Source organism: Chiloscyllium plagiosum, chromosome 34 (assembly GCF_004010195.1).
Source record: "Chiloscyllium plagiosum isolate BGI_BamShark_2017 chromosome 34, ASM401019v2, whole genome shotgun sequence".
NCBI classification, from domain to species: Eukaryota; Metazoa; Chordata; class Chondrichthyes; order Orectolobiformes; family Hemiscylliidae; genus Chiloscyllium; species Chiloscyllium plagiosum.
In genome coordinates, this window is record NC_057743.1 from 42061 (window position 1) to 56428 (window position 14368).

Genomic DNA, 14368 nt, shown 5'->3' on the forward strand with positions numbered 1-14368 from the left:
TAACAAAAAGATGGGGTACTGGGTTAATGGTCGGATACTTGGTAGTGTGGATGAGCAGAGGGATCTTGGTGTCCATGTACACAAATCTTTGAAAGTTGCCACCCAGGTAAATAGTGCGGTGAGGAAGGCATATGGCGTACTGGCTTTTATTGGTAGAGGAATTGAGTTCCGGAGTACTGAGGTCATGTTGCAGTTGTATAAGACTCTGTTGCGGCCGCATCTGGAGTATTGTGTGCAGTTTTGGTCGCCATACTATTGGAAGGATGTGGAGGCACTGGAACGGGTGCAGTGGAGGTTTACCAGGATGTTGCCTGGTATGGTAGAAAGATCGTATTAGGAAAGGCTGAGGCACTTGGGGTTGTTTTCAATGGTGTAAAGAAGGTTTAGGGGTGACTTGATGGAGGTGTACAAGATGATTAGGGGTTTAGATAGGGTCGACAGTGAGAATCTTTTTCCACGTATGGAGTCAGCTATTACGATGGGGCATAGCTTTAAATTAAGGGGTGGTAGGACAGATGTTAGGGGTAGATTCTTTAATCAGCGACTCGTCAGTTCGTGGAATGCCCTGCCAGTAGCAGTGGTGGATTGTCCCTCTTTATGGGCATTTAAACGGGCATTGGATAGGCATATGGAGGATAGTGGGCTAGTGTAGGTTAGGTGGGCTTGGATCGGCGCAACATCGAGGGCCAAAGGGCCTGTATTGCGCTGTATTTTTCTATGTTCTAATAATACTGAAGACGTAAGCTCCAAAACCTGCCTCCTCCCCAGTTAAACTATTCTATTACAGCTACAACACTGGAATTTATCCAATAATCTGGAAAATTTCCTAGTTATGTCCTGTTTTCACCCAGTATGCCAGATCCAACCCAGCCAATAACCACCCATCAGGTTTCTCCCAATCATCTGCTTTGAGTTTCACTGGGGCTACTCCGCTCCTGATCACATCACAGCCTTTGCTGAAACTTCAACAAAAGAGCTGAATTTCAAAGGTGAGGTGAGAGTGACTTCCTTTTCGCATCCAAGGCCATACCTGAGCAATGTGGCATCGAGGAACCCCAGCAAAACTGGAGTCATGGGAATCGGTGGGGGGAACCTCACCACTGTTTGGGGTCATAGGTTTTTCAAAGTAAGATGGTTGCGGATGTTGGGCGGTCAGTCATCTCCCCACAGCAACATCCCCACAGCAGTTCCTCAGGGTAGTGCCCTAGTCTAATCGTCGTTTGTTTCTTTCTTAATGACATTCCCTCCATCATAGGGTCAGAAATGGAGATGTTCGTTGATGATTGCACAATGCTCAGCACCATTCATGACTCGAATACTGAAGCAGTCCATATCCAAATATTGCAAGATCAGGATAATATCCAGTTTTGGGCTGAAAATTGAAAATATCACATAAATACCAGGCAGTGACTACCTCCAACAACACAGAATCTATCCAGTGCTACTTGATACATTGCTATCACTGAGTCCCTCACTATCAAGTCTGGGGTTACCATTGACCAGAAACTGAACATGACTAGCCATAAGAGTACAGAAGCTTGGAGGCCTGCAGTGTGAATACCTCACCACCTGACTTCCCAAATGCACAAGTCAGGAGTGTGATGGAATACTCCCTCTCGTTTGGATGAGTGCAGCTCCAACAACACTCAAACTTCACACCATCCAAGATCAAGCACCATATCCACAAGCATCCATTCCTCCAGCATCAACACTCTTTTTCAGCATTGCATACCATCTACAAGATGCACTGCAGAAATTCATGAAGGCTTCTCGGGCAGAATCTCTAAAATCATAACCTCTACCTTCTAGAAGCAGCACCAAATACATGTGAACACCACTACCTCCAAGTTCACTCCAAACCACACTCTATCCTGACTTTGAATTTCATTGCTGTTCCTTCGCTGTCATTAGGTCAAAATTCTGGAATGTTCTCCCTAATGGCATTGTGAGTTAACCTACGACATATGGGTGCAGTAGTTCAAGAAGGTAGTTCACCACCACCTTCTCAGTGGCAGCGAGGGATGGACAATAAATGTTGGCCAGCCACAGGTGCCCACATCCCTGACTAAAAATTTTAAGAACCCTCTGAATTGAGTATGAATATTCCACTTTCCTATTATGTAATGGCTTTGGACTCCCAAACCATTGTGGGTGGAAAATAGATGTGTTGATCATCTGATTGAAACTCTCTTCAGAAGTAAACCTTTTACTCCAAATTCCAGGGAAAAAATAGAGTCTAGAAACCTTCAGATGACAAGATGGACAACTCCTCCAGCCAGGAGAAGAAAGCCCTACCACAGTCACTCTACTCAGTGCAAGGGAGACTAGTTCACTTCGAGGAGAAAGTGAGGTCTGCAGATGCTGGAGATCAAAGTTGAAACTTTATTGCTGGAACAGCACAGCAGGTCAGGCAGCATCCAGGGAACAGGAGAAGGGCCTGAAGAAGGGCCTGTGCCCGAAACGTCGAATCTCCTGTTCCCTGGATGCTGCCTGACCTGCTGTGCTGTTCCAGCAATAAAGTTTCAACAGACTAGTTCACTTCCACTTGCAAACGTTCCTCACAGACCTGGCATCAATCTTATCTTGAAATCAGGAAATGCATTCATCCCAAATAACAGCAAGAGAAAACACAGCTAGGCCTACATCGTGTACACCTGTTTAAAAGGACTTGATCTTAACAGAACACAAAAGCAAATCATGTTAATTTTCTAGCAATGTACTTCATTCTCTAGAATCCATCTTTGCATGTGATTGTTTGTTTGTCTTTGTATGTGAGGGAGTAGGTGTTGTTTGTTGCATTGTATATTTTGGGATGTTGTATGAATAAATATCATCTTGCAATTTCTGAATTGACAACACTCAAAAGATAAAATCTCCTTCTAAACGGGCATCCTTTGCAGACACCTGACGGTAGAGGCAAATGACAAAAGTCATTCTACGGATTCGCACCTCTCTGAAGAAGGGCTTATGCCCAAAACGTTAATTCTCCTGCTCCTTGGATGCTGCCTGACCTGCTGTGCTTTTCCAGCAACATATTTTTTAGCTCTGATCTCCAGCATCTGCAGTCCTCACTTTCTCCCTGTATATGGTGATAACATTCGAAACATTTAATCTCCATATCATTGTAGGTCAACTACATATACACCTGAATTCAGGTCACAAAGGTCTTCGTTTTTTGAAAGGAACTTGAGGATTGCATTGAAATTATAAATTAACAACAACTGTGTGCAACTTTTATCATTTACTTTTGATAAAAAGGTTGGCTCATCACAGCTGCAATTCTTTGTCTGCCTTATGCGAGAAGAATCTGCTATAAGATTTTTTAAAAACATTTATGCTATTGTTTTGCGGAGTTAATTGGTGTAATGCATGCTATTTTCTTCCATTTATGTCACTATGGTCCTTAATATTGACTTGCTCTAATTATAAACTCATTTCCTTGCAGGTTTTGCAGGATAAGGGACTTCCTACTGGAGTTGAACCTGAGAAAGTTGAAGAAACTGTGGTTAAAATAGAACCCAAGCCAATTGTTCCAGCTCCTGCAGCAGTAACCGTGAAGACAGTATCTGTGACTCCAGAGGCTGAGGTACAGTACCATGTCTGTCAACAGTTTTGACTCTGCACACTTTTAATACAATCTTCATGCAAAGTGCTATTTTCAAGCAGTGGTAGAAATTCACTTGGGCAGTATGATTGACTAATTTTGTTAGTGATGAGTTGGCCTCTGAGTAGGAGTGATGTCTTTGAAGATAACTTTCACCTGAGCCAGAGACGATTGATACCCGATTCGTTTACTTGATTGCATATTCTGAATTTTTGTCTTCCATTCAGAGTGCACGTCAGCAAGGTCCAATTTTGACCAAACAGGGGAAAAATCCAGTTATGGAACTGAATGAAAAACGACGAGGACTGAAGTATGAATTAATTTCTGAGACTGGTGGCAGTCATGATAAACGGTTTGTTATGGAGGTAAGAGTTGACTTTGTACTGACCATATTGCTGTTTAGAAATGTGTAAAATATTACTGACTATCTTTTAAATCTGAAATTAAATCATTTAAATAATCTTAACAAAACATATGAATAAATCAGAAATATTTTTATCTTCCAGGTTGAAGTTGATGGCCAGAAATTCACTGGGTCAGGCTCCAATAAGAAAGTAGCTAAAGCACATGCTGCATTGGCAGCTCTGGAGAAACTGTTCCCCCACCAACCTCCTGTAGAAGTAAAGAAAAAAAGGATTGTTCAGGTAAGTCATTGACACCAATGGGATGAGGAAAGGGCTTGCATTCTAGTTTTAGCCTCACCATGAGACAGAATGTGGTCTGCACCAATGTAGACACATTATGTCCATTGTATGTTTTTGCTCCTGTGTTGTGGTAATGGTTTTGTTGTTGATTTGAGCTTGGATTACTCAATTAGAGGCATCCGTATTGATGGCACTAAGCCCTGTTCATACCTATTGCCCTACGTTTGCTTTCGCAATGAATTGCTGCATCATGGTCCAATGTCGAAAATCAGAACAACTTTTGTTTTCTTCCAAGCTAAACCAATGGATTAGTTTTCTGGTAAAATCACTAGGCTGTGCTCAATCTGGGTAGTATGGCCTTGTCTCTTGTTAACCTCCGCTAAAATATGTGGCTGTGAAAATGACATTAAGCTTCGCTTTTTGGCTTTATGTCAAGTAGGTACTTGATACTGGTTGATCTAAGCTCTTTGTTGAGTTAATAGCCGTTGGAAGATGACATTGTTGAAGCTTAAGGAAAGTCTTCGAAAAATTGATGTTTTCAAATTAATAATTATAAAGGAATAGGGAGAAAATATCAAAAAGTCTGCTGACATATAATTTAATAATCAATTACAATAAGTAGACAAAGTGTGAGATACAGGGTGCTTAATAAGTTAGATAATAATACGGAACGAGGACATGACAGAAGTTGAATAAGTAATCACTCTTCACTATAGAAAGCACTAATAGCATTCCAAAAATTCTAAATAATCAAGGAGTAAAAAGGCAAGAGTAAATAAATACAGTAACTGTCACTAAATGAAAATACTGGGGCTAAAGACTGATCTGTTCCCTGGATCTGATGGGATGCATCCTAGGATATTAAAAGTAGTAGTTACAGAGAATGAGAGTGCATATTCGTAGTAGTCTTCCAGGATTTCTTAGATTACGGAAAAGTGCCTGCAGATTGGAGAACTACCAGTGTAATACATTTATCTAAAAAGAAATGGAAACAAAAAGTAAGACAGTGAGCTTCAGCTCTGTTTTAAACAAATTTTTGAAGTTTGTTATAAAGGATGTAATAGCAGAGCATTTAGAAATACATAATATGATTAAACAGAGTCGGCATAGTTTGATGAAGGGGAAAGAATGCCTGGCAAACTTTATTAGATTTTATTTTGAGACAATTACCAGCAAGTTGGAAAAAGGGAAAGCAGTGAATGTAATATATTTTAATTGACAGAAGGTATTTGTTATGGTACCACATATGAGGCTAATTAATAAGCTAAGCTAATATGGGTGATATGTCAGCATGAATGGAGAACTGGCTAACTAATAGAAGACAGCAATGGAACAAGGGGAGACATTTTCAGGACGGCAACCTGTAAGTAGTGAAGTGCCACAGTGACCAATGCAGAGCTCTGATTTACAATATGTGTTAATGTTTTGGATGACAGAAGTGAATGTACAATCAACAAGTTTGTAGATGACAAAAGTAGGTGGATGGGTAAGCAGTGAGGATGACAGTCTGCAGAGATATAAACACGGCCTCACAAATGGGCAGAAACTTGGTGGGTGAAATAAAATGTGAGATAATGCTTTTTGATAGGAAGAATAGAGGTATTGAATGTTACTTCAGAGAATCAGCAGAGAAAGAGGCCATTGAGCCCATTTTGTCTGCACTAGCTCATTAAATGAGTCCCAATCTATTGCTGTTTGCTGACACTCTTGAACACTATTTTTATCGAGTGCCCTTAGGAATGTCTCAATTAAACCTGCTTCCACCATGCTTAGAGGCAGTGTATTCAAATTTTAGATGAAGACTGCAGAAAACTACAGCATAGAGATATTTAGAAGGCCTCATGCATAAATCACAAAAGGTTTGCATTTAAGTTCAGCAAGTAATAAGGAAAGCAAATAAAATGTTGGCCTTTATTTCACAGGGAATGAAATTTAAAATAGGAAAGCCTAAAAAAAGTACTCTCAAAAAAAAGTTTCATCACAAGAACTATTAGAAGAGAGCAGTTCAGAATACAGTTGCTGCTTATTCGAAGATAATAGCCAATATGGACTTACTGAGCAAAATGACCTGTTTGTATTAGGTTTTGATGTGTATTCTTCTGAAATGCTTTAAGATTGTCTATATTCTGTTTTGGGTTACGTCTTATTACGTGGAGGAAACCATATCTGTGTTCAGTTAACCTTTCAAGAGATGTCTTAAACAGTGCATCAAAATAAAATTAGATTGGGCACAGTGTTTTTTGAGTAGTGTGCACTGTGACTGAAATCTTGAGTGCAGATATTTAGGACAGTTGTTGTATAATATGGAATTACATGACCTGATCTAAACCTAACCAATCATTCTCATGTTTCTATAAGTCTAGTGTCAGGAAGATTAAAACATATTGGCTATATTACTCAAAGAAATAAATGTTTTACAGTTCAAAATCAAAGTAAACATGTCTGTCTCCAAACAGCCACAGCAACACAACATGGGATTTAGCGGTGGTATGGGAATGGGAGTCCTCCCTACTGGTCCTCCTTCAGGTCCTCCTGTACAGAGAGGTAGAGGCAGAGGTCGTGGAAGAGCTGGCAGAGGTGGTTTCCAAGCATCCAACAATTCTGGCTACTTGTCTTCTGGTAAGAGTTTTTGACTGACCCTTTTGTTTTCATTAAATTGGAGAATACAGTGAATCTTCTGCATCCAAACATCCTGCAATACACCCTGGGACAGTGACTCAACATTTTCAGTAATAGCAGCATTTCCTTACTATTCACTGAATTCTGTCAATGTAACCTCTGAACGTGGCCTAAGGAAGTAATGACTTTTTTTTTTCTTGCATCAGCTATTTTGTGGTTTTCTTTAAGTGATTATGTTAATACCAACTAGAAGCCAGAACAAAACAAACCAACCTCTGTCCTGTTAATCTGATAGTAAAATGAATAACCAGAATGGACAGCCAATGTAGAGACAATTACTTCATTCATCCATCCTTCCAATTTTGGTTTCATGCTGTCTATTGAAAAGTATGTGAAATTGACAGTGTAGGCCTTTCATCTGTGTTTCAGGTTTTTGATCTTTATGTTCTGACCTTTGAGTGCAGTTAAATTGAGAGGAATTATTGCCCAGGCTGTAATCTCTGTGTTAGCTCCACATGACATGTACTTTTTGTTTCTCTTGCCAGGGACTGGTTATGGAGGAGGAAGCTATGGATATGGTGGTAGTGGTGGAGGAGGGAGTGGTGCTAGCTATGGTTATGGATCCTCTAACTCTTCTGGTGGATATGGTAAGATTTCATTTTAAAATGTATGTAACTGACAACTTTATAAGACCATATACTTCATGTTATCATCCAGCAAGAGGCTGAGGGTAGTTTTTACATTACCGTTGGGAGTTCTGTATAAAAAGAAAAGGGTGAAACTGCATGTCAGTCAACTATCTGCATTCTGGCAACACACTGCAATTATGACTTGTCTTAATGCAAGAGGAAAGTGATAAAGATTGACATTTGAGTTCTTTATGTAATGAGTGAAATTGTTTTTTTTTTGAATAAGAGCATATAGTCCCCAAAACGAGTTAGAAGTGCTGTATCCTCCTATCATGGTCAATGCCCTAATGATCTGGCTTTTGGCTCTGAGGGACTGGTAAATAGTACTTCAGATTGTAATAAAACAAATTAGATTGCTGGTTTAGAGGGAAATTGAGATGCAAGGACTGTAGTATAGTATTATTGGCAGGATTTTAATTGTTCAGGTATTGAATGTTAGAGAGTAAGGAATTCAGGAAAACATGTTGAATTATGTTCAAGATAAAACTAGAAAAGAGCATCGCTGGATCTGGTGCTCAAGATTGAAATATCTGGGGTTAACACTTGAGTAACACTGGTTTTTATAGTATGAGGGTGACCTTATTGAGGTTTATAAAATGAGGGGGCACGGATAGGATGCATAAACATGGTCTTTTCCCTGGAGTAGCGGAGTCCAGAATTAGAGGACATAGGTTTATGGTGCGAGAGCAAAGATTTAAAAGAGACGCAAGGGCAACACAAAGTGGCGCTTGTATGAAATGAGCTGCCAGAGGAAGTGGTGGAGGCTGGTACAATTACAACATTTAAAAGGCATCTGAGTGGATATATGAATAGGAAGGGTTTAGAGGGATATGGACGAAGTGCTGGCTAATAGGGCTAGATTAATTTAGAATATCTGGTTGGCCTGGGTGAGTTTCCATGCTATACATCTGTGACTAAATTTTATTAGTAATGGAGAAGAACAAGGTAGTACTCTAATTTGCAAGAGGGCTTGCTTAAGTGGTAGAGGGTACTTTGGTCAGGATAAAATGGAACTAGAGATTACATAATTGAGGAAGATATGCTACAAGTACAAGTTATGAATATTCCAAAAAGAGGAAAATACAGGACCATTCCAGGTCATTTTGGTTTATTAGGGAGGTATAAAGTATCAAGAGACAACAAAAAAATAGGATTTGTGATTTCCAGTGAATCCTACAAGTCAGGTCCAGACAAGAAACAACGAACTGATAGAACAAGTGAAGCAGAATATCCAATGTTTACAGAAAAAGGGAATGCTGGCAACATGTTGGTGGTAGAGAGGGAGTAGGGGATAACTGCCAGAAAATTGGATAGCAGCAAATGTAATATGCTTGTTTAAGGAAAGCTATATGGAGAGTTTCAGCAAATACAGGTCAGATAGTTTAACATGACTGATTAAAAACCATTATCAAGAACAAACTTGATGGATACTCATTTATGAGTTAATTAACTACTGTTTGATGTATATTAATAGTCTGGAGTCAATTCAGAATTTGCTGAAATGTCACATTTGGAGAAGTGGCAAGCAGTGAGGATGATGCAACTCTAACCAGGCATAGGCTGGTAGAATAGACGGACAAGTGACAGTTGGAATACAAAGGAGTGAGATTTGGAAGAAAGGGCAGGGGGAGGCAATATAAACTTAACATTCCAATTCTAAAAAGAATAAAGGAACAGACGTGACTGGGAGTTCATGTGAATTGGCTCCTTAAGGAGAAGGCATGTTGACAAAAAAGTTAATAACAAATCATTTGGGATCTTGGCTTCGTAAACTCCGTGTATTATGCACAAAGTGAGCAATTACGCTGAAGCTTTATAAAACTCTAGGCGAAAGTGAGGACTCCAGACGCTGGAGATTAGAATCGAGAATGTGGTACTGGCAAAGCAATGCCGGTCAGGCAGCATCTGAGGAGCAGGAGGTTCCTGCTCCTGATGAATAGCTTTTGCCCGAAATGTCCACTCTCCTGCTCCTCGGATGCTGCCTGACCTGGTGTGCTTTTCCAGCACCACACTCTTGACTTTATAAACATCCTTTGGATGCCCGTTCCAGAAATCGCGCGGAAGAAGGATGCAAGGATCTTTGAGAGGGTGCAGAGGAGATACCAGGATGGTTTCAGGAATCCAGGATTTCAAGTTGAAGAGGCTGGTGTTGTTCTTGGAGATTGAACGGAAACCTGTTTTTGGTGTTCACGATTATGACAGGTTTAGATCAGTACTATCGTTAGCTGATCATATGAGGACTTGGGGGCACATCTTGAGGAATATGAGGAAAAATAATTGACAGTTATTTGCAATTTGAAACTCATTGCCTTGTGGAAATGAAGGCAATCAACGATTTAGAAAGGAGACAGGATGTACAGTTGAAGGAAATAAATTTGCAGGACTATGGGAATAAAACCGGGTAACAGAACTGGCAATTTCAGAGAATTAGTTTGGACTTGAGGTGGTACGGTGGCTCTGGTTAGCACTGCTGCCTCAGCGCCAGGTACCTCTGTTCAATTCCAGCCTCGGTTGACTGTGTGGAGTTTGCACATTCTCCCTGTGTCTGTGGGTTTCCTCCGGGTGCACCGGTTTCTTCCCACAATCCAAAGATATGCAGGTCAGGTGAATTGGCCGTGCTGAATTGCCCGTAGTGTTAAGTGGGGGCTTTTGCCCAAATCGTCGATTTTACTGCTCCTCGGATGCTGCCTGAACTGCTGTGCTCTTCCAGCACCACTAATCCAGAACATAGTGCATTAGTCCGGGGGAAAATATAGGCTAGGGGAATGGGTCTGGGTGGGTTCCTTTTCGGAGGGTCTGTGTGAACTTGTTAGGCCGAAGGGCCTGTTTCCATGCTGTAGGGGATCTAATTAATCTAATCTAAATGGCCTCTTTTTAGTTCTCAAGTTATCCATCTTAAAAGCTACAAACATAAAGTATTGGAAGAAAGTCTTGTTACTACATTATAATACGTTGGTCAGGCTCCAAATGAAATTCTGGGTGCAGTTCTGGTTGCCACACGATTGAAAGAACATGATTGCACTGCAAAGGGTGCTGAGGAGATTCACTAGGATGTTACCTGGGATAGAAAAACTCGGTTATGAGGAGAGACCAATAGGCTGGGTTTGTTTTTCTTGCAGCAGAGGAGGCTGATGAGTCTGATTGAGCTATACAAAGTTGAAAGACAGTTTTTTAGTTCACATATCTTTTCCCATGTAGATATGTCTAAAGACCAGAGGGCATAAGTTTAAGGTGAGGAGCAAGTTGTTTAGAGCAGGTCTATGTGTTAAAATATTTTCTCCTAGATGATGTTAGAAATCTGGAATGTGCTGCCTGAGGGGAAAGTGGATGCAGGTACTCTCACAATGTTTAGAAGCATCTGGACAATACTTAAAATGCGAGGGCACAATAGGCTACAGACCAAGTACAGGTAAATTGGATTAATATAATTTGCTGTTTGTTGATTGGCATAGTCGCTGTCGGTCACAGAGCCTGTTTCTATACTGTATGACTCTGAAACTGGAGGAATAAATTAGATTTCAATTTTGTTTGGTCCTCTGACCTTTTTGCTGCAGTGGTTGATCTTCTGAGGAACTGCTGGAAAATGAAATTGTAGTTTCAGCGAGTTTCTTGTTTATCTCCATAGTTTATGGGTAAATGCCATACAGACTGGTTAGGTCCAGTGTCTATATGTTGTAATATCTATTACCCATCTGGGACTTCATGTAGGTTGGCCTCTGATTAATGTCAATCTTCATATTGGGGAAAGGGCAATAATATAGTTAAACTCAGAAAAAACATTCGGACAAAACTAAGTGCAAGCTGAAGTGTAGTCAGTGACTCCATTTGTGTCCTAGTCATATACACTTAAAGTCAACCTCAGAAGGCTGGTTGGTAGTGCCAGAGCACTCTTCCTGGGTGCAGTTTTGAGAGTTGCAGTTTGTACTTGATGTTTTGCTGAATTATAGTTTGAATATTTTATATTTCTCTGCTTTGTAAGCCACAAGAAGCAAACATTTATCAACAAACTGAAATCTGCACACAAAGAAGCAGCTTGTCTGAGAAAAAGCCACTTGCACGAGGTGACGGGAGCAGAGAAATCTAAAAAAAAATTGGCATTCTACCTTTTTACCAAGCACGCCTAATTTTTTTTTTTCCTCTGCTCTGTCTCCCAGCTGCAGGTGACTTTTTCAAAGACAGCTTCCAAGATTTTCCCTCTGGCTAGAGGGTGAAAATTCATACAAAAACCTGTCCCTCCCACTTTGGTCTAACTCATTTGAACTGTTGACGCCCAAAGTCTGCAGGCACGTTCTGGACTGTGTTGCTTCATCTGGACTCTGACATTTTGTGCCCACTGGTTTTTGACTTCGAATTCTGGCATCCATCAGACAAGTGTCTTATCTGCAGCATTTCTAACCTTTTGACGAGATTTGGGGAGGAGACTTCTACAAGACCACAGCATCTGAAAAGCAATAAATGTGTTATAAACAATGGAAAAGTACAAGGATTTTGTTTTCCAAAGAAGCAATTATGGTTCCCCGTTTTTAAAAAAAACTCATCAGGATAGTTCTCTATTGGAACTTCCACATACTGGCGGTGTTTTGAGGCAGGACTTGGTCAGATCTTTAAATGGCCCAAATAATTTAAACCTGGAATAATAATGTTTCAACATGTTTGAATTTAATGTTTAATGTTGCAGCTATTTATGGGTTCACACCTTATGCTATAATGCAATTGATACCAGTGGGAAGCATTTTTGGATGGTGTTGTAGATAAGACATTTAAACTGTCGGCCAAATGCTTCAAAGTCTACATGTTGAAAATGTGCACTTGAAATCGCAGCCAGACAAGATAACCCCTTTGTAGATTTATCCGTCAGTGTTTTGTTGTTAGCTTAATTTGGCATCTACTTTTAAGTTCTTAAAAACTACTGAACTGGAATTGAACGTCCAAATATCATTTTGCTGCTTAAAAAGCCCATGGCTTCCCTGTCATCATAACAGAAACATCTGGCATGGGGAGCTGAATTCTCTTTTGTGTCAAAGTGGGTTTCGCATTCTTTGGTGCCCTATAAGCTTTTTTTCGCCCTTTTTATAACTGTCTACAAGCCTTTGCCCATGAATCTGTTTGTTTGAACATAAGTGGAGAGGATTCAGTCTGTTCAGACGTGGAAGTGTTCTATTGACGATTTTTGTGACATGAGTTTAGGGCAACGTTCTTTGTGCAAAAAAGGCCTTTTGTTGAACGAGTCTTCGCTTCATAATTAAATCTCATCATCCTCTATTCCTATAGCTCTCAAATCCTTTATTCAGAAATTTGCTTCATTATTGATCATGTTTACTGAAGTTTTGGTGGTTTTTAAGTTGCTGTATCTCCTGTAGATGAGAAGAAATTGCACCTGACTTCCTTCCTGAGCTATTCAACTGATTATGGTTTGTCCCCTAGTTCTGAGCCATGACTGTTCCACATTATACCTAAATACGTTAGTTCAGTTTATAGTGAGCTGGATGTGCAGATATGGTTCTGGATGGAATTGGTAGTTTCATCTGGGTTGCTAGGTTTCAGACAAAAATATAACCGCAGTATCTGTTGAGATTTTCTTAAAGCAATTCCCTTTTGACAGTTTGTGTTTTTCAACAACACTCATTATCTGTTCAGACAGTATGTCATTCAATGCTAACCACCTTCGTTGCACCAAGTAACACTGGGTCTCGTATATGCTGCATTGTATTGAGTTATTTGAATGAGTGGAATATTCTTCCAAGTTTTAATTTTTGAAATTAGGCACAGCATTTTAGGACAGACTCTATGGTGTCAATCAAATTGATGGTATATTGGTGATATCTGGCTCTGTTCTTGCTGGTCTTTATTTTTGTTGGTTTTGGTTGTATATCAGTGACATATTGATCCTGTACCATCAAATAATACAGATTTTAAGTGAACAATCAGGTTGCACTTCTGGGATTTTATGTATGACCTATTTTACTGTGCCTCCCAATCAGTTAACATTTTAATGCTTTTTTTGTGTTGTAACTTTTTTCTACAAGAGAACAAATGTATAGCATCCTGAGCAGGACCGATGTCGAATTGTTTATTCAAGTTCAATAAAAGTTTTGATGGAATAAAACAGAGCTATGAGTGACAATGGCTTCAATCTCTGGAATGAGGTGGCACTATGGTAGTGGCATTTTTCTTTCTGCCTCACTTGTTTGATTAAATGCATTGTGTTGACAAATTATACCTGGGATTTTCTACAAAGCGCAATGGTTACCCACTCTGAGTTATTGTACAGTAATTCCTTGTTCAAAGTTATAGCTGCATTCCTCAAGTGTCAACTTTAAGTGAAAGACATTTTTTTTTTAAATAAAAGTTAGCTTTAGAAGGATAGCAGTGAAGGCAGTGCAATGTTCCTCCTGCAACATGTATGAGGTGAGGGATGCCATCGACGTCCCTGCCGATTACACTTGCAGGAAGTGCACCCATCTCCAGCTCCTCCAAGACCGTGTGAGGGAACTGGAGCTGGAGTTGGATGAACTTAGGATCATTCGGGAGGCAGAGGGGGTCATAGAACAGAGTTATAGGGAAGTAGTAACTCCAAAGATGGCAGATAGATGGGTGACAGTGAGGGGGACTGGGAGGAAGCAGCCAGTGCAGGGACCCCCTGCGGCCATCCCCCCCGAGACCAAGTATACCGTCTTGGATACTTGTGGGGGGGATGACTTACCAGGGGTAAGTAACGGGGCTCAGGTCTCTGGCACGGAGCCTGTCCCCGTTACTCAGAAGGGAAGGGTGAAGAAGAGCAGAGCAGTACTAATTGGGGACTCGATAGTTCG

The 14368-nt window shown here is 40.4% G+C and overlaps 2 protein-coding genes across 7 annotated transcripts in view; one reads left to right on the plus strand and one right to left on the minus strand.

Moving 5' to 3' along the window:
- LOC122540157 (interleukin enhancer-binding factor 3-like) overlaps positions 1-14368 on the plus strand; it is a 58032-nt gene that overhangs the window by 35527 nt on the left and 8137 nt on the right. For 4 of the 5 annotated variants that reach the window (XM_043675470.1, XM_043675473.1, XM_043675472.1 and 1 more), the window contains exons 14-18: positions 3446-3586; positions 3832-3969; positions 4111-4248; positions 6705-6867; positions 7413-7514. In XM_043675470.1, the coding sequence (XP_043531405.1) occupies positions 3446-3586; positions 3832-3969; positions 4111-4248; positions 6705-6867; positions 7413-7514 (682 nt within the window). Of the gene's footprint in view, positions 1-3445; positions 3587-3831; positions 3970-4110; positions 4249-6704; positions 6868-7412; positions 7515-11710; positions 13667-14368 lie in introns of those variants that run through there. The other variant, XM_043675474.1, reaches the window with a different exon arrangement.
- Positions 11860-14368, minus strand: part of qtrt1 (queuine tRNA-ribosyltransferase 1) — a 34657-nt gene continuing 32148 nt past the window's right edge. The window contains exon 13 of one of the 2 annotated variants that reach the window (XR_006309248.1): positions 11860-11997. The gene's annotated coding sequence lies outside the window, so the exon portion shown is untranslated. The remainder of the gene's footprint in view (positions 11998-14368) is intronic. The other variant, XM_043675476.1, reaches the window with a different exon arrangement.